We start from the raw sequence: 23,708 nt of genomic DNA on the forward strand, positions 1-23,708 counted from the left end.
CGATTGGTCCCTACATGCCACGTGTCCCCTGCCACGGTGAGCCCAGTCTGCGCTGCAGCTGCTGCTAGGCTAACGGGCTTCGAGCTGCGTCGTCTGTCCGCCCTGACCTAAGGCCTCCCCCGCACGGTGAGTGTGCAGAGTCGCTGCAGGGCACGGAGTCCATGGCTGCAGGGACCGGGGACCGGCATCTTGCTTGCTGGGTCCCTGCTGGGGTATGGCCACCCCGGAGTGTCGCGGTTGGGTGTGTCCCTGGAGGGAACCTGAGATGCAGGCGTGGGGTGACAGCGCCCCTGCCCCTGTGGGGGAGGGGAGATGGTGAAACCCCGGCCCCGCCGAGGGTGTGGTCCAAGGCTGGGGACGCCTGATCGTTTTAATTTCACGGGTGGAAAAACTTGGGAAGACTGGAGACGCAGATCTAGGGACCCTCTGGGAAGACTGTGAGTTGCCCAACTTTGAGAGTTTGAGGAATCCTCTCCTGCGCGCCATCCCAGAGACTCCATGATGCCCACCTAGGAAGGACCAGCTGTCCATCCCGAGGGTTCTGATGGTCTGGCCTACATTGCGCAGCTGCTCACCTGTCGGGGAGCCACAGAGGCGCTTAGCCGGATGCAGAGGCCCCACTCTTTCTTCTGCTTCTCCTAAGCCAACCCCGCACCTTCCCAAAGCTCCAGGACCTTAGATGCGTTCTAATGACCTCGAATCCTGACCCCGCCACAAATTTATAGTGTGACCTTGAGCCGGGCTCTTTCCCTCTCTGAGCCTCCCTCTCCCCTCTTTCTGGGTAAACAGTCACTGTGAAAGTGGGTTGCTCTGGCTGCCAGTACAGGTGTGGGCGGTGAAAAGCTCCTTTAGGAGAGTGAATCTGGCCTCTGCTTCCTCCTTCCCTCCCTGTCCTTTTATCTAAACTCTGGTGGGTCTTCCCAGACACTTCCAAATTTGGGCATATGGCTCCTGGGTTTATAAGAGCTCCGGGTGTCCCCCGAGAATCTGCCCTCCTTTCCTCCTCCTCTCCTGCCCAGATCACATCTTGAGCTGCTGTCCCCACCCCCAAACAAGATAGCTTGACTTCGAAGCCTTTCTTGCCCCGTCTGCAACCATTTCGGCTCGGAGCTTTGCAGAAGACCCTGGGCAACTCTCCCTCATGTCCATGGGCTGCAGCTTGCCTGGGGCCCTTGGATGGGTCTCTTTTCTCTCTGGACCCTTGTGGCCCATAGCAGTCTGCTGAGGTGGCTGCTACTTCCGGTGCTTCCCCACCACCACCGCCCAATTCAACTGCTCTCAGATTTGGGAGTTGGGTGTGGCTGGGCATGGAGGGAAGGTCTTCATCCCCTTGCAGCTGTGACTGTCGCTCACCATGTCCCTTTACTTCCTGTCCTTTTGTTCATGAGCCTCCCTCTGCTGGGATACTGAACCAGTTTGCTGTGTCTGGGCAGGGGAATGCAGCTGTTGATGGACAGAACATGGACTTGCCCTGAGAATGGAGATGCTGGGGTTGGGGATTGGGCTGGGAGTGGGGGACTGCAGCACTGGAGAGCTGCCAGAGACCATACAGACATCTGCACTGCAGCTCCCAGAGGAGTCCTGGACACCAGCCCCAGCCCCGCCCCATCTCTGCCCCTCCACACACCAGCTGGGCACCTCCCCACCTTGATTCCTTCCTCCCTGGAGAAAGAGACCTGTACCCAAGTCCCCAGCTGGTAAGATGTGTTGGCTCTTTAAAGTACCATTCTGGCTCAGTGGTGGCCCCAGGGCATCCCTAGTCAACTTCTTCAAGAGACTTCCTGGGTGGGGTCAGAGCTGAGGATGTGGTCTCCACAGATTCCTGGGTGTGGGGGAGGTGAGGGTTGTATCCTGGTTTGCTGCTTCTTGGCTTGGAATCTGTTTATATTCTGCATCCATTTGCATTCGGAATGCCCTCTCCTGGCGGACTGAGAAGCCCCCACTGAGGCTGGCCCTGCAGAGAGCTGTGTCAGCTTCCGGGTTCCACCATCAGTAAAAGGAGGACCTTCATGTGGTATCTAGCCAGCAGATATGCAAGTGCCTCGCAAACTGTAGAGTGTTCTGTGTAGAGAAGCCAGTGCTGCCATGGTAACCTCAGCCAGTTGTGGTACTCAGGAGGGAAGCTACCTGAGCCTCAGGTTCCTCTTTCTGTTGTCCACATGCTCCTTAAAGTCATTGTCACTGATGGAACCCTTCCAGCTGAGCAGACTCAGGGAACCCTGGCTTTGTTGGATGCTGGTATCAGACCATTACAGAGATAGAGATACCCTAGTCCTCAAATGTAAAGAAGTGGCTAGAAATGTGGTCCCCTACCTAGGGGATGCCTTGGTTCCTTCCCCCAGGGTGGCATAAACTGTGTGTATCCGCAATCCCAACACTTGGGAGGTGAAAGATGCAGGATCTGGAAGGTCAAAGTTCAAGATCACTCTGAGCTACCTAGTAAGTTGGGTACAGGAGGCCCCATCTCAAAAAAAAAAAAAAAAAAAGATGAAGCATAGTTGTAAGCCCTTGCACAACACTTTCTGTGCATGAACTTTCTGTGCAAGGTCCTTGTGTGCACACTCATCTTGTCTTCATTCTTGCCAGGTGTGGTAGCCAGTGGCTTTGTTTTAATTCCAGCAGAGGCAGTTTAAGACCAGCCTAGGCTGCGAGAGAGAGAGAGAGAGAGAGAGAGAGAGAGAGAGAGAGACAGACCTGTCTTCAAACAAACAAAAAGTCTCAAATGTCTTTATTCTTTACACCTTAACCATAATCTTTATAAGAGTTAGGTTTTAAATATTTTTATTTACATGCATTTATTTATTTGAATATGTACATATGTGCCAGGGTATGCATGTGGAAGTCAGGCCATCTTTCCGGAAGTTGATTATCTCCTCCCATGTTGTGGGTCCTGGATGGAACTCAGGTCAAAAGGCTTCTCACATGCTGAGTCATCTGGCTTCTGTTTTTACCCCCATTTTCCATATGAGACAAGGTCTCTCTTTTTGTTTGCCACTAGCCAAACAGAACTATTGAGGGTTCTCTTGTCTCTGCCTCCTATCCTGCAGTAGGATGGTAGATTTGGGTTCTGGGGGTTTGAACTCAGGTCCTTCCCGCCACACAGCTTCTAAACAGCACCTTGGAGCTTTGACTTCAGGACTCCTGACATCTGTGAGACTTTATCATTCAGGGAGTGACCTCACCTAGGATTCAAACCCACATCAGGCAGTTTCTGATCCTGGGGCAGTCAGACAACGACGAATGCCTGGGGCCTTGCCCAACTGGGGATCAATGACTGTTGGTCAGGAGTTGGAAAGACACTGCTCTCGAAGAAACCTGAGTGTCTGGATTGGGGGGAAGGGCAAGAGAGGGATGCTCTATCCTACTGTGTCAGCTGGGATTGGGAGCTGCTCCTTCTGGCTGGGGGAAGCCCATAAGAAAAAGAGAAATCATTTTCTAGATTTCCCTTTTCTTGGAGGTAGGAATAGAACCCAAGGACTTACACAGGCTGGTTGAATAATCTACACCAAACTGCATACCCAGCCTGAGAGGAGTTTTGAAAACCAAAGCCTTCAAAGTACAATAGACTTACCCCAGGAGGCACCAAACCTTTCTGGTACACAGAAAGTTCTCAGACTCTGTTATTAAAATAAATGGTTGTTTTTGAGACAGGGTCTCATGAAGCTAATAGGTTTTCTGTACCCCGATAATAGGTTTCTCCGCCGGCACAGTAAGCCAGATCAAGCCGAATTAAAAAGTCAAAGACTAGGTTTATTCTGAGCAAAATAACTCCTGGGTGATTCCTCCAGCCCCCAGAGATGGAGGCGGGAGAAGGGGCAGGAAAAATCACATGGCCAATCTAGGGAGGGAGCTTAAATACCCTGTGGGGAGGATGAGGGGGTGGGTGTGGGTGGTGATGACCACAGCTGGGTTTGCATCCAATTATAACACCTTAGGCAGGGATTGGCCCGACACCCCTGCCTCCAAGAATGTAGAACTGGGCTTTTGGCGGTCTTGGAGATTCACCAAGAGAGCGGGGTTTGGAGAGAGAGAAATGGAGGCTTTCAAAGGAGCGAGCTGGAAGTCCCAGCCGAACAGTAGCCCAGGCTGGCCTTGAACATGCTTTATAACTGATGGTGAATTTCTAATCCTCCAGCCTCCACCTCCCACATGCTAGGGTTGCTTGTGTGTGCTATCATGCCTGATTTATTCAGTGCTAGGGATCAAACCCAGGGCCTTCTGCATTCTGGACAGGTACTCTGCCAGCTGAGCTACATCCCAACCTACAACATGGACTTTTTCTATGTTATTTTAAAAGTGGACTGAAGGGTAGGGACATGAGCAGTGAAATGGCTTAGTGGGTAAAGGCTCTTGCCACTAAGCCTGATGACCTGAGCTCAAGCCCCAGGACCCACATGGTAGAAGAAAGGAAACCAACTCTCACAAGCTGTTCCATCGCAATATGTGCCCCTCAAAAAAAGTCTATCTAACCAGTGCTTGTTTCTTTTTGTTGTTGTTGTTGTTTGTTTGTTTGTTTGTTTCTCGAGACAGGGTTTCTCTCTAGCTTTGGAGTCTGTCCTGGAACTAGCTCTTGTAGACCAGGCTGATCTCAAACCCACAGAAGTCCACCTGCCTCTGCCTCCCGCGTGCTGGGATTAAAAGTGTGCGCCACCACCGCCCGGCCAGTGTTCATTTCTTTTCCTCTGTAGCTATTGATGGGGAGACTTCAGTATTAGGCAGCCAGTGTGTGGGCACAGGAGCCTTGGCTGTCCCAGTTTCTGTCCTAGGGTGCCAGTGTCACAGGTGCAGGAGCCTTGGCTATCCCACTTTCTGTCCTAGCCCCAGCTCCCACCAGTGACCCTAAGTTGCTAGTAGGTTTGTTGCTTTGTTTTGTTTTCTCATGAGTCCCCAGTTAATCAGTAATTTTCTCTATGGACTTGGACAAGTTACTCAACTTCTCAGGTCATTTCCCCTCTGGTCACAACATGGGGAGCAAAGCAATTTGGTTCAATGGTTTCATTTTTTTTTCTTCCCCTGTGACTTCTCAATGGTGTCCCTAAAGAAACCTCTCGTGGCTATAACTGGAGTTTTTATCATGTAAACCTGGACTTCTGCAGCCCTAGCTGGCAAGGCTCAGCCACCTGGTCCCAATAAACCAGTTAGAGACCAGTCATAGTAAATATATATGAATAAAGGAAGTTTATTCAATGTGACCAAGTTGGGAGGAAGAACAAGCTGAGGGAGGCTGCAACACAAGCCCATTTTTAGGATACTGACATGAGTCTTAGGTCTGAAGAGAGGAAGAATTGGGGCAGGAGCTGTGCACAGTCAAGTAGTCCTGGTTTAGAGTTCAGCGTCTCCATTCTGGTTCTTCTAGATGGTTCATAGACGCCATTATCTCTGTCCTTATCAATACCATTGCTTTAGGAGCTCATCCTGGTTCCTACTGACCAAACACTTCTGCCCCAGGGTAGAGTTTGCCCTCACGGAATGACTGTCCTCTTTTACAGGGTGATCTGTTTGGTACAGTGTTATTCTTTGGGAATCTAGGGTGACTCCAGAGGAGAGGTTCAGGATGGTACTTAGCTCTGTACTTCCAGCCAAAGTAAAGGAGAGAGACAGACAGACAGACAGACTCCAGATGAAGAGATGCCAGAAGATACCTTGGATTTGGTTTCCTTGTGAGCGGAATGAGGGGTCAGTGCTTTTGAGGAAAAGCATCCTGGAAAGATTGGTTTCTTAGCCTCTCAGTGCAAGAACCTTTAGGAACCACTATCCCTGACCAGAGGCTCACAGCAGACACAATAGCTGTGCCGTCGTAGCTCACAGCAGACACAATAGCTGTGCCGTCGTGTCCCCCAGAAAGGGCCAAACCGTGAGCCACATGCAATAAAATAAAAATGATCTTTCGCTCAAGGTTTTATTCTACCTACAATCAATGGACTAGTCCAAGCAGTTATTAGTAACCAGCTCAAAACGGAACCGACAGCCACTGTCATATTGAAAAGACTATGCACTTAGAGGCAAAACTGGTTTTTCCACCCAAGGGGGAAGGGAGAGACAGTGGTATGTGCAAGTTATTAGAATGCTGTGTATGAATATTAGTCACCTACAACTCACTGAGCTGTAAAGAGCTTGAAGACAAAAAACTGGAATCAGATAACCCAGAAAAGTTTTCTTTGAAGAGAATTTTTTTTTTCTTCCCCATGGTGCATTCAGGGTCAGTGACCTCCAGCTACACAGGAATGGCAAATCCTCAATGGTTGACCACAAGCCAGTCAAGGGAGGGTGGTGTGGAGCCCGTGGGGATTCCAAGGAGAGGAAATCTCCCAGGCTCCCCAGTTGAGATAACAGCTGAGACCAGTCAGTTGGTTCTCAACTTTTGGTGGCTGCTATGGCCCTGAAAGGTTCAGTTAATCTCTAAGGTTGGCCTTTGGTCATTTGGGGAAAAAATCTTTAGGTTGTGTTAATAAAGCTAGAACACTGGTTTAGGTACTAGAAAATTGGGTAGAAAAATGATAGTGGTGGCCATTCTTGGCGTAGGGAGAGGAGGGAACAGAAGCCATGAAGGATAGGATAGCCAAGAACCTTGAATGCTGGGCCTAGAGACCTGGCTTTGGAAGGCGCTGTAGGAGGGAGACTGCTTACAACCCTTCAAGCCCTCCTCTTCACACATACAGTTTGAAGTAGGGCTGATCCAAAGTTTTGATCATTTAAAAAGATAATTTATTATTGGTGCCCTGTGGATGTGCGTGGTGGAGAGAGAGAGAGAGAGAGAGAGAGAGAGAGAGAGAGAGAGAGAGATGCGTGTGGAGGCCAGAGGACAGCTTTGTGGAGTCTGTTTTCCCCTTCCACCTTTCACGGTTCTGGGAATCAAACTCAGGTCATCAGGCTTGCATGGCAAGCGCTTTTACCTGTGAAACTGTCTTACTGACCAAGTTTTGTTTTGAGGCAGAATCACACTCTGAAACCCTGGCTACACTGGAACTAATTTTTTAGACCAGACTGGCCTTGAACTTACAGAGATCCACCTGTCTCTGTCTCTGCCAGTTCTGGGACTACACATGTGTGCTGTCACTCCTGGCTCTACCTGCCAGTTTTATTTTCATCTTTGAAATGAACTGAAATTATACAGGAGGGGGAAACCATAATGATGACCTCTGTATTGCATTAATATGCATAAGTGCTATTGCCAGGTACTCCAAAAGAGGCAAGGGACGCTGCCTGGGGGTGCACATCTGTAATTCCAGGACACAAAAGGCTGAGGGAGGGGGTTAACCTTTTCCAGACCAGCCTGGACTATATAATAAGGTTCTTTCTCAAAACAACAAAATCAAAACATGGGGCTCCCGGGATGATGGAGCCCTGCAGTCAGGTAAGCAAAGGGATGAGGTTGGGCTTCTAGGGGCTAAGAAGTGGCCCAGGCCTATAATGCATATGAAGTCTCTCAGGTCAGGGTCACCTGTGGTCATTTTCATCTGGGCCAATCAGACTTCCACTATAGATAAGATCTCTCCTGTGCAGAACAATGCCTGCACTCACTGTCTACTGACTGGGCAGAAGTGAACAGCTTCCTGCAAAAAAGCCCATGTTCTATTTGCAAAGGTCTGCAGTTCTCTGAATGGCCAACTTGACATATGGCACGGAAATACATTTGGTTTACTGTGGGTGTGGCTCAGTTGATAGAGTGCTTGCTAGCACTCTGGAAGCCAGCCCTGCGTTCAGTCTCCGGCACTGTATAAACTGGGTGCAGTGATGCGCGCATGCAATCCTAGCACTTGGGAGATGGAAGCTTGAGGGTCACCTTATGTATCATCTGGGACAAGGCTAGGCTGGCATACAAGAGACTTCTTCTCAAGAAAAAAAAAAGCAAAACTGCGCTATAAAGAAACAGTCTGAGGCCAGAGAGATGGCTCAGTGGTTCAGAGCATTTGCGACTCTTCCAGAGGACCCAAGTTTGGTTCCCAGCACCCAGGTCCTTTGGCTCATAGCTGTTATGGCTCCAGCCCCTTGGAATCTGACCCCCTCTTCTGATCTTCATACACTCATGTGTGGCACACGTTCACCCAGACAGACGTACACACCTAAACATAAATAAAAAGAAATATTTAAGAAGTTACTTGTGCAGGCCTGGAGAAGTGGCTCAGTGGTCAAGAGCACTTGTGGCTCTCACAGGGGAACACAGCATCCACAGAGTGGCTCACAACCATCTCTAACTCCAGTCTCAGGGTTCCTATGCCCTCTTCTGACCTCTGTAAGAACCAGATACACATGGGGTACACTTCCATACGTGCAGGCAAAACAGTCATACACATAAATAAATTGTAAAAAAGCGTTTCAATTACTTTCAGGCGGGCTCTTTTGGTCTCCCTCAGAAAGGGTGGGTTTTGCACATTATCTTGCAAAGAAAACCTTACAGAGTTCCCATTTCTAAGTAGGAAAATTTCTAAACTGAGGCAGAGAGAGAAGCAACTCAAGTGGTTCAAAGTCCTGATCAAGGTGTTTGCAGTGTCAGGATTTGAACTTGGGGATCTTGACTTCAAAGTCTTCATTACTTGCCATGTTAAACTTAGCCCAATAAAAATGATCATTTATTGCTTTTTTTTTTTCTGTGTGCCAGACTAAGCATTTCTCATCTGCTGTGTCACAGTTCACATTGGAATTCCAATGTCTTTGCAGATGCGCAAACTGAGATTCAGTTTAAACAACGTATTACGTAAATCAGAGCTCAGGAGACACAGTGACCCCTGTCCATTCTCTAGGTTGGGCAATAGGACCCTGACCCTGCCCCCACCCCCACCAAAGACCACAGTGGTCACCAGCTACCAGGCAGGGCAATGGAGATAGCCACCCAGGAAGAAGCCATCCAGGTCGCTGTCCAGAGGGAGGGGTTTTCAGGAATGGTCCAGTTGCTTGGGTGGTCAGATGAAAGAGACTTAGGGCTCTGAGGAGAGAGAAGCCAGTTTTAACCAGTCTTGAGCATCTTTTTCAGGTAAATTGGTAAAACTTACAGATTGAGGGAGGGCTGAGGAGTCCTGGGATCTGGGAGAACCTTCCCAGTGTTCTGTCACCGTGGAAAGGGCTCACTGAAATATAGAGAAGTCGTTCGTATTGACTATGGGGTTTCCCAAAGAGGAGAGCTGTGCGTTGACCTCGTTTCATTAAGTCCCAGAGAGGGAACTCAGCAGGAATCACATACCGTGGGCCTGTCTCCAGCTGTGTGACATGGGACTGTAGGCCGGGCTGCTAGCTGATTCCTGGCCATCTTGGAAAAGGCTTGGAGGTCGGATGGTTCAGGCCTCAGCTAGGATCCTGGGCCAATGGCTGCTTAGCCAGTCTGAAGCGTGTGGTGTAGGCTGTCATGGGAGGGGCCCCCAGTGCTCAGACAGCCACCACGGTGCTTCAGCCTTTAGCTTCCCTGTTGGAATGGACCGGATTGAACCTCTGGACTGCAATCTAAATGTTAAATTATCAAGGAAACTCACTTTCCACACACGCAGGAAGCAGGCCCCCAACGGGCCCACAGAAACTGCCCTTGGAGTTTTCCCCCAAAGGCATGGTGGCCTCTCCTTGGAGTTGGCTCTCTGTGGAAAGGGGCTGTCGTCCAGATGGGCCTGGGCGCCAGCCAGCTGCTGAAGTTTCCAGCAACCACGCCAAAAGAAAGTGCCTCCGCCTTCAAGTGGCAGGTCCCAGCCCTCCCACCCTCATGTCAGCTCACTTCCTGGGCCTCTTTCACTCCCCGGTCTCTGGCAGTTTGGGGGCTGGTTCCTTCACCAGCTGCCCCTTGGGTCTCCAGGCTTGAGGAAACCCCAGAGCTGGTTCTGGGCTCAGTCCTGGAAGTCACCCCTTCTCATGTGAGGTTTCCATTTCCTGGTGAGAGCTGCCCTTTTATAGCAAGGGGCCCCCGGTTGCCCAGGCAACAGCAGGGTTTCCTGTAGCTGAGCTTCAATCGCAGGCAGATCTCTGTCTGTGCCCCCCAACGCCAGCATTACCAGGTCACTGCTCCTTGCTGACTGCCGGACTCCAGCAGAGGCAACATGGGGGCAAACTGATAAAGTCCCTGTACCTAAGGCCTCACCAGTACAATAAACCACCACCCCTGACGTGTCTGCTCTATGCTGGGAGTGATTCAGGTCCCATCCCCCAGCAGTTTGTGCTTAGCATAACCTTGAACTCAGAAATGGGCACTAAGCCCCAGTCACAGACCTTATGTGTCAAGGGAGCCGTCTCCTAAGTTAGGGGATGTGTAGGGCTGGAGAATGCTGAGTTGCAGGTCCCTATGGTTCCACCCTCCTTTCTAGTTCATTCCTTGCAAGTAAGTTATTTTTTTGCTCTTACAAAGCAGTTTGGAGCTGTTTTAAGGCGGTCCGCGTATGCTTGCTGCTCCTAGTGGTGGTCAGTGGCCCTCCATGGTTCCTGATTGCTTAACTTGCATCTCCTGCCCTTCTGCTGAGTGCTCGTGAGCTCAGTTCAGCCCTGCGCCTACTTCGCTTCCCCTTTTCATTTATTTATAAATTTATTTATTTATACACCTGTGTCCCAACTTCGTTGTAGCTCTTGTCCCTGACACCTCCAACCCATAGTCCTTCCCCGGTTTCAGTAAGATATTTCACCCTGTTTGTTCAAGTTTCCCACAGTGGCGATGGTCATGTTCCACCAGAGTAGAGCCAAGCCCTCACAGTGACCTCAGGTCATCCTCTCACCATCCTTCTGTCTGCTGCCACCTCAGTCACATTGACCTCTGTGTTGCCTCTTACCCAGGCATCTGTATGAGATCTCTGGCTGGCTGCCCAGGGTTACATCCCATCGCCTTTTGTCACCAGGTGCTTCTTGTAATCCATGTGGGTGCATTTATCACTGGGACTGTGAAAATGGGACCGTTCAGTCTTATGTCCTGCTGTGTTCTCGGGGTTCAGGGCATTGCTGGCTGGGGTAGATGATCTAAGATGATGTCCTCAGAAAGGACTCCTGCTTCTTCCCATTTGTATGTGAGAAGGCCTGGCTGGGAAGACATTCTCAGTGGCTTGGAACGAGGGCGCACAAATTGCATGTAGCACACAGGGACTCTGGATTCCGGAGTGTCTAAATGGTTTGACTTTGGACCAAATGTGGTACCCGACCCTGGTTTCCTGTCTCTTATAAAGAGCACCTGCTGCCTGTAAGGATTTCTAAAAGGATTAGGGGAGATACCAGGCACACAGCAGGGCCTGGGTCAGTGCTAGGTCAGTGGTCATTCCCAGCCTCCCTTCTCCTCCAGATTTCTTTCCCACCCTGCTAAGACTGGCTGCACAGCATCTAATCCAGCCACCGTCCCCTGAAAAACAAAGTTCCTGGTTCCACCAGGTCTCTGGGTATGAGAACAAGAGGGGAAATGAAGGGGTGGGGACAAAAACAAAACAGAGAGTTACAGAGTCCTGGAGTGGTCTCTCAAATTTTATTGTCTTTCCACAGTGGTTTCTGCTACAGAACCTGAGACCATGGCCAAACAGGTAAGGGTCTCTCCTCCTCGACGCCCTACCCTTCTGTCTGGGAACCCTAGCATCAGTAGGCCGGAGTCCCAGGTACCCTCAGCTAAGCTAGGTAGGTACCTTCAGTTAACCCTTGGGGCCCTCAGCTAACCCCTGGTACCTTCAGGTAAGCCCTGGTACTTTCAGCCCTAAAGGACTAGAAGTGGCTGTAAATTCACAGCTCTTCCTATGCAAGTCGCCAGAGATGGTGCACAATATCCCAGGTACAAAAGGATGCGAATTGACTCAAGCACTGGGAAGTGCAGGGCTTCGGGACTGTCTGGATCCAACTCTTAGATGGCAGAGTGAGGATTCGGCTTTGGTGGGCAGCTCTTTCTAGATTGCTTCATTCCTGAGAGGTTCTTTCTTGCCTGCCATGGGCATCGTGCACCTCCAGGCTTCCATTATCTGGTCTTCAGAGACCCGGATACAATAGTGCAACTTATTTTCAGTGGTTTTGGGTTTTATCCGCATTGGCCGGGCCTGGGTAACATGTTTTTTAGAGTGGGGAGTTGAAGTGACCCCACTTTGAATAGACCAAGTTGAATAGACCAAGCAAGTTTCAGGGGGGTTGGGTGTGAATGCAAGTCATGCTTTGGTGGGACATGAAAAAGGTCTGGGGCCAGCAGAAGGGCACCCCCTTTGAGTTAAGAGGCTTTGGAAAACAAGAGGGGTCTGGGGCAGGCTGGCTGGATCAGAAGGCCAGAACTGAGAAAGAATACAGTGTAGTCAGGGCAAAGGGTAATTCTGGGTGCCTGGCAGGCAGCAACCTCAAGAGGGAGAAGGTTGCTGAAGACAGGGCTGTGCGAAGAAGGAAGTTTGTCTATTGCTTGCTCTTAGCACCGTCTGCAGTGTGCCTCACCCCCCCCCCCCCCACACACACACCCTCGCAAACACACAGCACATTGTTCACACTCCTTGGGTCCAGTCACCTTAGCTCCTTCCATTATGATGATGGGTCCTTCCTGTCACCTTCCAAAGAACTGAACTTGGAAGGAAGGCCCCAGGAGATGTGGCTCTGTGGCCTGTTTAGTAGTGAGATTTGGTATTGAAATGCAATAACAAATACAAAAACACTTTGCAGACAGGGAGAGAGGGGTGGGTGTCCTGGGATCCCAGCAGCTGCAGGATGAGGTGGGTACCAGAGCTGGCTATGGTTGCTGTCTGCTAGAGTTCCTGTATAGGCAATCATCCATCTAGGTAATGTGTATCTGCGTTCTAGGAGGCCCAGGACACCTGCAGTAGCAGGGGTGGGGCCTCACAGGCTGGAGCCCCAGGGCCCACGCTGCTCACCACCTGGCAGCGGGGTCTGCTAAATATTTCAGGGTGGAAAGCTTTCTCCCCCACTCCCTCCGTCCTGGGTATCTGCTTCCAGAATCCTATCTGCATGGGGTGGGACAGGCTGGTTACAGGTGGCCGAGGCAGCTGTACAGGTGGCATTTAGGAATATAAACTTCCATAATGGGGTGAGCCATGGCCTGTGGGAGCTAGGCCTAGACAGTTTGAGGGAATGTTTCTGTAGCTTTATGTTAGCAGCTAGAGCTAAGTCCCATTTTGCTTGCAGTGCCCATGACTGTGTGATATCTTGGATTGTGGAGCTAGCGGGCAGGCAATGAAAAGACTTCTCTATCCTTGTGCAGAGCCGCATGGGGGACTGAACTAGATCCCCACTTAGTTTCTCTCTGGGAACGCTTTGGCCAAGCCTATGTGGTCCATTAGCCACCCTTCCCTGGTGTCACCTTGATTGTTTTTCTTCAGCCCAAACAGCACAAGAACCCAGCCACACCATCCACAGAGGGAGAAGGGCAGAGACGAAGTAGCCACAACAGGGAGGGCAGCATGCCTGGTGCTCTGTCTTCTGCCCCACAGCCTGGCAGGTGCCTCTTGTCTCCTCCAAGCCCTGTAGTGACATTTCATTTTTATTTTAATAAATAAAACTTGCTTGAAGATCAGAGAGTAATCTGATCTTTGGTCAGCCTTACAGACCAGGCAGTGGTAACACACATGTTTAATCCTAGTAGCCACACTAGTTGCCATAGAAACCAGGCAGTGCGTGCCTTTGATCCCAGAACTAGAGAGGATTATAAAACAGGAGGAGACATCTTAGTCTCAGTCTCGTTCTGAGATTCCTGGAGGCAGGATAGCCATTTTCAGACTGAGGACAAGGTAAGAGCCAGTGGCTAGCTATTTTGCTTTTCTGACCTTCAGGTTGAACCCCAATTTCTCTCTCCAAGTTTTTATTAATTGTACTTCACAGCCCCTGTAGGCAATTTCTAGTCTTATGGTCATTGACTTTGGCATCTGACTATGAGCTTTTGAGTACCATTTTAGAATCTGTCTTGGCACTTGTTGCCTCTAACATGAGCCTTGTAGTGATTAATCTCAGTTGTCAGTTTAATAAGATCTAGATGCACCTAGGAAATGGTCTTCTTGGCATGCCTACGGAAGGATTCTCTTCCCCGTCCACCCCTACACACACTTTATGTAGCTCTGGCTGGCCTGGAACTCACTGTTTAGACCAGTCTGCCTGCCTCTGCCTCCTGAGGCCTGGGATTAAGGGGGTATGCCACCATGCCCAGCTCTGGAGGATTACCTTAATTAGGTTAATTGAGATAGGAAGACTTATCCACTATGGGTAACACCATTCCCTAGGCTGGGATCCTAGACTGTATGAAGAGGAGAAAGTGAGGTAGGCATGAGCCTTTATTGTTCTCTGCTTCTTGACAATAGAAGGAATATAACCAGCTGCCACCCCAACTTCTCCGCCATGATATACTGTGCTCTTGAACCATGAGCCAGAATAAGCCCCCTCTCCCTTAAGTTGCTTTTGTTCAAGGTATTTTATCTCAGAGATCGAAAAGAACCTAAGGCATCCCTACTATTGGCCTTGAGAAAGGCATCAGTTTGAAACTGCTGCTGTTTGACAGCTTTTAACCTACACAGAAGATGGGTTAGTTACATGGTTAGACTTCCTGGGGGAAAAAAATACAAAATCCTGGAGACAGTATCATGAGGAGCATCTCTGTTTAATGGGCAGAGACAGCAATGCCAGGTGCAAGAACCAGGCCCTGACTTAGAGGGCATGCTTAGGGTAGCCAACAGGACTGCAAGCTCTTGATAACATTGCAAACCCATCCTTCTTCTTCATTCTCATTGCACACCACATGAGTTGAAAGACTCTGGGCATCAGCTCCTAAGCACTGTATCCTGGGGTTCCTTCCTGCAATGTTCTCACTGTCTCCCAGCCCTCTGCCATATCTCCTCTGTGTGGTAATTTCCACAGCCTCTCTCCCGAGGGTAGAGGACCACCATTACTCATCCTGCAGAACTCACCGGGACTCAGACATCATCTCCAGGAAGTCAGCTCTAATCTGCTCAGCATGTATTCTCAGTAATTCACATCTACTTCAGAAGCAAATACCAGGTGTGCCTAGATACCCTAGGTCCTATGCTGGGGCTGGAAATACATCAGTGAGCAAGACAGATGCAGTCCCAGCCTTCACAAGGTTTCTTCTCCAGCCCCTGTGATGTACTTAGCTGATTGGATTGTGGGTGCACTTACCATGTAGTTCCCTACCCGACTGTGGTCCCTGGGCTAAGCACCTAGTAGAGTCTCAGTGAGAGATGGATGGATGGATGGATGGATGGATAGCTTGGTAGGTAGATGGAATGGCAGATAGACAGATTGACAGATACATGAACAGACAAACAGATAAATGGATGGGAGGATAGATTGAGCATAAATTGGCAATGTGTGCATTGGTAGGTAGATAGGCAGCTGAATAACAGATGGATGAGTAGGTGGCTCTAGTTTCCCTGGAAACAAGAATCTCCATGTGAGAAGCCTTTGGGGTCTAGGCGTGGTGAGGCACTGATGCCTGTTTATAGCTTGAATGTGGGTCACCCTGACACGGAGAGGAAACAGGTCTCCAAAAGCTGCCATCCCAGCAGGGGAGTCAGACAGTGCAGGACAATCGTTCCCTGTTTAGTCTTCAAGAAGAGATAAGTGGGCATCATTAGCTGAGGAAGAAACCCTAAGCTATATGATGGTCACGCCTTCCCTTATGATTGACCACACCATTCTGGCATCTGGCAGGAAGGGAGAAAGCTTGGTTTGCTAGAAACAGCCATCTTGACCTTCTCAGTCAGACCTCTGACATGCTGGCTGGTCACATGTCACTTGTCCTCTCTATTTTGGGTCTTTGAAATTTTAAGATCCGTTACCTTTTTTCTCCAAGTGAGCCCGAGAATTGATGGCAAGGAGGTTGGAGCTAGAGAGATGAAGGACGTGTGGACTCAGGCAGGTGGAAAGAAAAACATCATGAGTCATGGCAGCAGCTGGCTGCCTCAGATAGACCCCAGAGGACCTGACTCCCAGAAAGCTATTTCAAAGCTGGACGCTCCGTTGCTGGTCCCAGCATCTCCAATGCTGAGCAATGGTGCTAGGAATCCATGCTAAGAAGTCAAACTGCCCTCCCCCTACCGGCCTCCCTCTTCAGCATTCTTCACCTCAGTCCTTCGTTCAACTCAGTTACATTTAGCAAGCCCTCTCTGGTCTCCATTGCTAAGCCTGTGCTGGGTGCAGGGATCCACTCTGTCCTGTGTGGTTATGTCCTGTTTATGACAGCTCCTGTCCTCTGGAGTCAAGAGTCTAAGGGCCAGGGGCTGGAGAGATGGCTCAGTGGTTAAGAGCACTGCCTGCTCTTCCAAAGGTCCTGAGTTCAATTCCCAGCAACCACATGGTGGCTCACAACCATCTGTAATGAGGTCTGGTGCCCTCTTCTGGCCTGCAGACATACACACAGACAGAATATTGTATACATAATAAATAAATATTTTAAAAAAAAAAAAAAAAAGTCTAAGGGCCAGATGTGGTGTCACTCACCTGTAATCCCAGCACTCAGGTGGCAGAGGCAGGTGCATCAAGAGTTCAAGGTGAGCCTTGGCTACGTTGTGAGTTCAAGACCAGCCTTGGCTACATGAGACCTTATGTCAAGCAAACAAACAAAACTCCCAAAAGGATCAAGAGGAAGGAAGGTTAGACTAAAAGTCTTTAAGGCCCTTTGCAAAGCAGACATTCTGCTTCCCTCTGCTCCCTTTTTCTCCACCCTAGAAGCTAATGGTAATTATTTTTTGACATTGCTAAACCAGGATAGACAGAGAGAAACACGAGATAGTTAGAAGGTAAAATTCCAGCTAGACACTGTCTTTTTTTTTTCTGACAGCAGGGACTTGAGGGTCTCTTCTGGTCAGTCTCTGAGCCATGCACAGACCAGGCCCGACACTGGACCTCAGGTCCCTGGATCAGGCTATCCAGGGTGGCACTGTGCAAATGCAAATGTAGCAGGCAGGCCTCAGAAGGGCTGAAGAGGGCGGAGGGAATCTAGGCAGGAGGTGGGGCCAGCATGTGCCATCCTTTGCCTTGTCTCTAGCTTTGCCCAGGCCTGAGATCAGATTGCAGGGGATTCCCGAATAGGGAATGGCGGGAAGAAGGTGTGTCCCTTGGAGCACTTTAAATAGTCGCCCTGCCCCCATACACGCATACCTCTGAAGAGTCAGCTTCGGTGACCGATGGCAGAGGGCAGACAGACGTCTGGCTGGACTCTGTGGGAGGAGCCACCAGGGGACACAGGACCATGGGAGGATTCCGGCTTTGCCTGTCCTTGTCTCACTTGTTAAGACACAATCTGTGGGCTCCTCAGCCTCCCTCTGCTCCTCCATCTACAGAACCTTTTATAATCTCTTTCTGGAGCTGGTGTTGGGCTTAGCTGTTTCCTCTGTACCATGCCTCTCTCTCTTTAGGTGTTTACATAACCATTTTTTTTATTTATTTATTTTTTTTTTTTTCGAGACAGGGTTTCTCTGTAGCTTTGGAGCCTGTCCTGGAACTAGCTCTTGTAGACCAGGCTGGTCTCGAACTCACAGAGATCCACCTGCCTCTGCCTCCCGAGTGCTGGGATTAAAGGCGTGCGCCACCACCGCCCGGCTACATAACCATTTATGATTCATCTCTGTGACTGGGCGAGGGGCTCAGCAAAATTCGATCTTCGGTTTTCCTGAATCTTCAGCCCTTGGCCCAGGGCCTGGCACAGACTGTGGTCTGTGTGCCTGCCCAGCGACAGGCCGTGTGTACTGGATTGACCAGGTGGTTCTCCCAGACCCCATGCTTCTCCGTACTGTAAAGCTGACCCACATCTGACTCCTCCATGAAGCAGCCCATTGTGCATTCAGCTTTGATCTGATGTCTGAGGTCCGCTGGCTCTCCGCCTTCCTCTTCTGGCCTGCAAGGACCCTGCCAGCTTATCCTTAGATGCCAGTTCACAGCTCAGTTTACTGGGCCCCCAGGACCTGTGCTCATCTTGGCATTGAATCTGAGAGTAGCTCTGGGTCCCCTGAGTACTTGGCAGCTGTTAGGTTTGTGCAACTGAGGGGAAGAGGGAAGAGGGCCGCGGTCTGTGGGACTCCTTCTTGGGGTTTGTTTGTAGATGCCACCTTAAACACGGCCACAGTGGCTAATATAATTGTGTTCATGGAGATAAGAGGCTTTGTAAACTTCAAAATGCTGTGAAAAATGGTTAGGAGTACTGGGAAGGTGGCTTAGACCTCCTCAAAGTACTTGCTAGGTAAAACATGAGGACCTGCATTCAAGCCTGAGAACCCAGACCCCACCCCCTCTGCAAAAACAACAACAACAAAAAGCAGCGTGGTGGTATGTCCTTGTAATAGCAGTGTCGAGGAGACAGAAACAAGTGAATCCCTGGGGCCCAGTGGCCAAGCCACCTATGATAGGTGAGCCCCTCTCTCAAAAAATAAGGTAAGCCAGGCATGGTAGTTCATGCCTTCAATCCTAGCAGAGGCAGGTGGATCTCTGGGAGTTGGAGATAAACTTAGTCTTCATAGTAAGCTCCAGGACAGCTGGGGCTCTGTAGAAAGAGCCTTGTCTTGAAAAACAAAGAACCCAAAACAAGATGTATGGCCTGCCAAGATGTCTCAGTGGGTAAAGAGACTTGCTACACAAGCCTGCCATGGAAAGGGTGGAAAGAGAGAGCATCCACCTAAGGCGGAAAGAGAGAACCGGCTCCACCAAGCTGTCCTTCATATGTGCAGCATGGCCTACACATACCCACCCTCATGATGAACTTTTAGCCATTCTTAACAAAAATAAATAAATAAGGTAGGACAGGGTGTGGTGGTGCAGGCTTTTAATCCGCAGCATGGGGAGGGGGGGGGAGCTCTGTGAGTCAAGGTCAGCATAGTCTACAGTGCAGTTCTAGCCTACACAGTGAGACCCTATCTCAAAAGAAACAAACAAAAACATCAAAGATGACACTTGAGAAACAATACCTATGGCTGCCCTCCAGCTACACACACACACACACACACACACACACACACACACACACACACAGGACTCTTGTCACTCACAGGGATCATTTCCAGCCCTGCCACTCAGCCAGGCTTTTTAACCTCTCCTGCTGGTGCCAGGTGATGAAGTGTGATGAGCCGTCACCCGTGGCCAAGCCGCCCTCCCTTTGAGGATGGCACTGTCTTTTGAGCAGCCACTCCCTTCCCAGGTGACCTCAGGTGACCTCTGGGGAGCTCAGCCTGAACCAGAGCTAGGGTCAGACCTGGGTGCAGGTCCAAGGTCGGAACTCACCCTCTGCTTTTCTCTCCACAGGGCACGATGTACCGAGGCTCCATCCATGACTTCCCAGACTTTGATCCAAATCAGGATGCTGAGGCTTTGTATACAGCCATGAAAGGCTTCGGTGGGTGTCGGCCACCCAAGAGTGGGTCCCATGGGGAGGAGGGTACATGGAAGGTGACCAGTCCACTCTGCATGTGGCCTGTCCTCGAGCCATCTGTTAGTATTCTGTGGCTTTTCCTAGAGAAACATGAACAGACCATAGTCTATCCAGTTAGGGCACCCCAACAAACCAAAAACACCGTTCCAAATTCATTTAGTTTGATGAATCAGTGAGTTTATTGGGGTTACTTACAGGAGCATAGGTGACCCCTATGCATGACTGACAAGCCCACTTTCCTGGAAAGCTGCAACTTTAGTGCTCCCTGCCCAGCTTGCAGGCAGCTCCATCAGGGAGGCTTCCCTTTCTCTGCCATTGTTACTGTTTTTATGATCCTGGGAAAGAGCCCCATGGTAAATGTAGCAGTCTGTGCTTTCTGAATCCACTAAGATCCCAGAACTTCTGAGCCCTGTAAATTTCATGAGCATCTATGCCTTAAAAGCCTCCCTCTTCCATCCTTGAGAGAATGTCCCAGCCCCTAGAAATGGCTACACAGTAACTGTTGGTGGGGGAGGAGCCTGGAATGTGGTTTTGTTTTGTTTTGTTTTGTTCCTGTTGCTAGGGGTTGGACCCAGAATCTCATGCACGCTAGAGAAGTGTTCTGCTTTGTAGCGGTGTGACTAGCTTATTTAATTAATTTTTTGTCTTTTTCATATTTTATAAATTCACAATAAAATATGTCAAACCAAAAAAGTATACACACCCACATATATGTATATACTTTTTTTCTGTATTTGTGCTGCAGAGAGCTCGATCATGTATATATTTATGTCAAACCACTGTATTTGTCCCGCAGAGAGCTCGATCATGTATATATTTATGTCAAACCACTAAAGAGAGGTTTGAAAAAATACTGAAGCCTTACCCATAGACCTGAGCTTATGGAACAGACCTGGTTAGTATAACTGAGAACCTTGGTGAATTGGTACCCTCCTGGCGACTCCCCTGCCTTTCTTCAGGGTGTCCACTGACCTGAATTTGTGCTTATTCCCACCTTTGCTTGTCTGCAGTTGGCAGAACACATGCTGTTAGGACATCTGGGTCTTTCTAAGTCAAGTACATTGTGAGGCCTTGTGGAAATCCTTACCTGTCTCTGTGCCTCAGTTTCTGTATTTGTGCCACAGAGAGCTCGTTCAGCGACCCTTTGAGCCCAGGTGTTATGAATGCAATGATCCCTCTCTATGGGGACTTAGAGGTCCCTTTAGACCAGTGGTTTTCAACTTCCTGCTGTGACCTTAATGCTGCGACACTTTAATATATTCAGTCGTTTCGTTGCTGCTTTATAACTGTAATTTTGCTACTTTTATGAGTTGGGCTTTTTGTTTGTTTGGTTTTTGACTTTTTGAGACAGGGGGTTTTCTGTAACTTTGGAGCCTATCCTGGAACTAGCTCTTGTAGACCAGGCTGGCCTCGAACTCACAGAGATCTGCCTGCCTCTGCCTCCCAAGTGCTGGGATTAAAGGTGTGCACCACCACCACCTGGCAACTGTTATGAATGGTAATATAAATATCTTATATTCAGGAGAGCTGATGTGAGGGGTTGCGACCCACAGATTGAGATCCACTGTTTCCATTTCCTTGTTGAGAGCAGAAAGTTTCTTCTGTAACCTGTAGAAGCTGCAAGGCCTCTACCTGATAAAGGAACAGCCTGGAGGGCTTCCTGGAGGCAGGCTGGGTGGGGTGACAGCTTAACTGACTATAGTAGACTTGCACCTTGTTGAGCAAGTCGAGATAAACAGAGTGGAGACTTGAGTGGTGGACGATTCATTACCTGCGGCAGAGGAGAAGGCCCACAGCCATTTCCCAGCCAGCGCTCTCACTGAACACGTCAAGCATGAACATTTTAATGCAGGCCCGTACAGATTCACACAGCCACGGTCCCATTCCTGAGTGAGCGGCATGCTCGCTTTAGAGTACCATAAACGCCTCTGAGCATGCTCCACACGCGCCATGAAGCTTTAGTTGAAATAATGGGAAGGATATTTTGCAAGTGAATTAACATGGGCCTCTGAACCTGAAGGCCCTGTCTTGCTTCGTCACTAACCACAGGTGCCCTCAACTCTTCTTTCTAGGCAGTGACAAGGAGTCCATACTGGAGCTGATCACCTCCCGTAGCAACAAGCAGAGGCAGGAGATCTGCCAGAGTTACAAGTCCCTCTATGGCAAGGTAATTCTTCTCCAGCTCTGCTTGTGCACTGGCTCTTCTTCCTCTGCTCTTTCTTGTCCTTCGGTGTCACGTGTCATCTGAGTACCAGACCTGTGCCATAGCCACTCTCTTACACACCTAGATCCGAGGAGACACAGATAGTGGATCTCACAGTGGTGGGGGAGGGCAGTGCCGAGAGCTAGAACCTGCATGGCCTGCTGCCAGCTGCATGGCTTGGGGCAGTGGCCTGAAGTCTCTTGAATCTTTTTTTTTGGGGGGGGGGGAATTTGGGCACAGTTTATTTATTTATTTATTTATTTATTTATTTATTAAAGATTTCTGCCTCCTCCCCGCCACCGCCTCCCATTTCCCTCCCCCTCCCCCGATCAAGTCCCCCTCCCTCATCAGCCCGAAGAGCAATCAGGGTTCCCTGACCTGTGGGAAGTCCAAAGACCACCCACCTCCATCCAGGTCTAGTTCTATCGGGAACCCACCAAGGACAGCTGGCCTGGGTCTGAAAAAGCATGGGATAAAACCGGACTTGCTGAACATAGTAGACAATGAGGAATACTGAGAACTCAAGAACAATGGCAATGGGTTTTTGATCCTACTGCACATACTGGCTTTGGGGGAGCCTAGGCAGTTTGGATGCTCTTGAATCTTCTTTAAGGGGCACTGGTAGTGTCTCTTCCCAAGAGCTGGATCCAGCAAGGCGACTCAGCCTTGGGCCAGGCAGAGAAAGCATTGACTTCTCACTCATCTCTACCGTGGTGCTCCTCCAACCCCAGGACCTCATCGCAGACTTGAAGTATGAGTTGACAGGGAAGTTTGAGCGGCTGATCGTGAACCTCATGAGGCCGCTTGCCTATTGTGATGCCAAAGAAATCAAAGACGCCATCTCGGTAAGAAGCGTGGGTCAAAGTGTGCACTGCAGATGTGGGCAGTAAGTTCTGGGCTTTGCCATAAGCTTGTGGTCAGTCCCTGCCCACCCAGCACATGTGGCCTGCTCTGAGAGCCAGCCTGTCGCAGATGGATTTCCTAGTCTTCGCCAATCTGATAGATGTGAACAGAGGTTAGGGAAAAGTAGACCCTGTAAAATGAGGCCTTTGTTCTGATCCCCATGCCAGGAGTCATAGTCCTGAGAAAGTGGAGACATGTAGACAAATGCTGTCCAACACACTTGAAGCTGAGGGCACAGTAAAAACTAATTATTGAAGACACTGGGTCTAAGAGAACCAAGTTGAACCGAAAAGCCTGCAGAGGCTCTGGTGGATAGGAGTGCAGAGGAGATTCCAGGCTGGGGCTGTGTATTCAGCTATGAGCAAGACTTAACGTGCTTGAGACAGAGGGATGCCCTCTAGGAAGAGGGCAAAAAGCCCTTGGTTAGGTGTGGTAGTGCCTGCTGGCGATCATAGCAGTGGGGAGTGAAGGCAAGAGGATGGTAAGTTCGAGACTGTAGCCTAGGTTACAGAAAAGACCTAAAAAGTGTGGGGAGTGGGGCACTGGGAAGATGGCCCAGTGGGTAAGTGCTTGCTATGGCAAACGTGAAGACCTGACTTCAAATCTTCTATCAAAGCCTCTGTAACCCCCGTGTTGTAGGGAGTGGGAACAGGTGATCACCAGGGCCGATTGGTTAGTCCATCTAGACAGAACAGCAAGTTCTAGGTTTAGTAAGAGACCCTGTTTGGAAAGCTAAAGTGGAGAGAGATAAAGAAGACATCTGAAGCTGACCTCTGACCTCTGCATGCATATACTTGTGTATGTGTGTAAACACACACAAAGCCCCCAGTTTAAGGTGTGTGACTCAGAGATAGAATGCCTATTTGGAAGCTCTGGGTTTCATCCCTAGCACCCTAAAAAATACACACAACAGCCCTTGGTTGTACCTGGCATTTTGCAGTGTATAAAGTCTATGACCTCTGCCGTCATTGAGTTCCCACACATAGATTCAGTTCATGAGTGGGTACAATTGGCCATGTGGGAATGTATTGCCTTCCAGGAGGTCAGCCTTAGAATTTGGCAGTGTAATGAAGAGCTTCCTTGTTGTATAGATGAGAAAATTGTGGCCAGAAAGATGAAGTCATTGTTGTTGAAGGTTTTATAAATGTCCATTTTATGTACAAAGTGCTCCATTGGGTGGGTGACTTGGAGAATTCATTCAAAGATCATTCAGTCCAACTTAATGAACACCGTGTACTCTATGGGCGGAACTCTGGCAGTACACTTGGAGGCTCTGAGGCTTGTGCAGGAATGCCAGCAAAGGTGTAATCT

General features: G+C 49.5%; 1 protein-coding gene across 2 annotated transcripts in view; it reads left to right on the forward strand.

The window, feature by feature from the left end:
* Positions 1 to 12: 12 nt before the first annotated feature.
* Positions 13 to 23,708, forward strand: part of Anxa6 (annexin A6) — a 53,490-nt gene continuing 29,794 nt past the window's right edge. For both annotated transcript variants that reach the window (XM_041664808.1, XM_041664810.1), the window contains exons 1-5: positions 13 to 126; positions 11,431 to 11,468; positions 19,165 to 19,255; positions 21,364 to 21,458; positions 22,226 to 22,339. In XM_041664808.1, the coding sequence (XP_041520742.1) occupies positions 11,457 to 11,468; positions 19,165 to 19,255; positions 21,364 to 21,458; positions 22,226 to 22,339 (312 nt within the window). In that variant the 5' untranslated portion in view covers positions 13 to 126; positions 11,431 to 11,456. The remainder of the gene's footprint in view (positions 127 to 11,430; positions 11,469 to 19,164; positions 19,256 to 21,363; positions 21,459 to 22,225; positions 22,340 to 23,708) is intronic.

Source organism: Microtus oregoni, unplaced genomic scaffold (genome assembly GCF_018167655.1).
Source record: "Microtus oregoni isolate MIOR12 unplaced genomic scaffold, Mior012 000015F_ref0000493, whole genome shotgun sequence".
Classification (NCBI taxonomy): Eukaryota; Metazoa; Chordata; class Mammalia; order Rodentia; family Cricetidae; genus Microtus; species Microtus oregoni.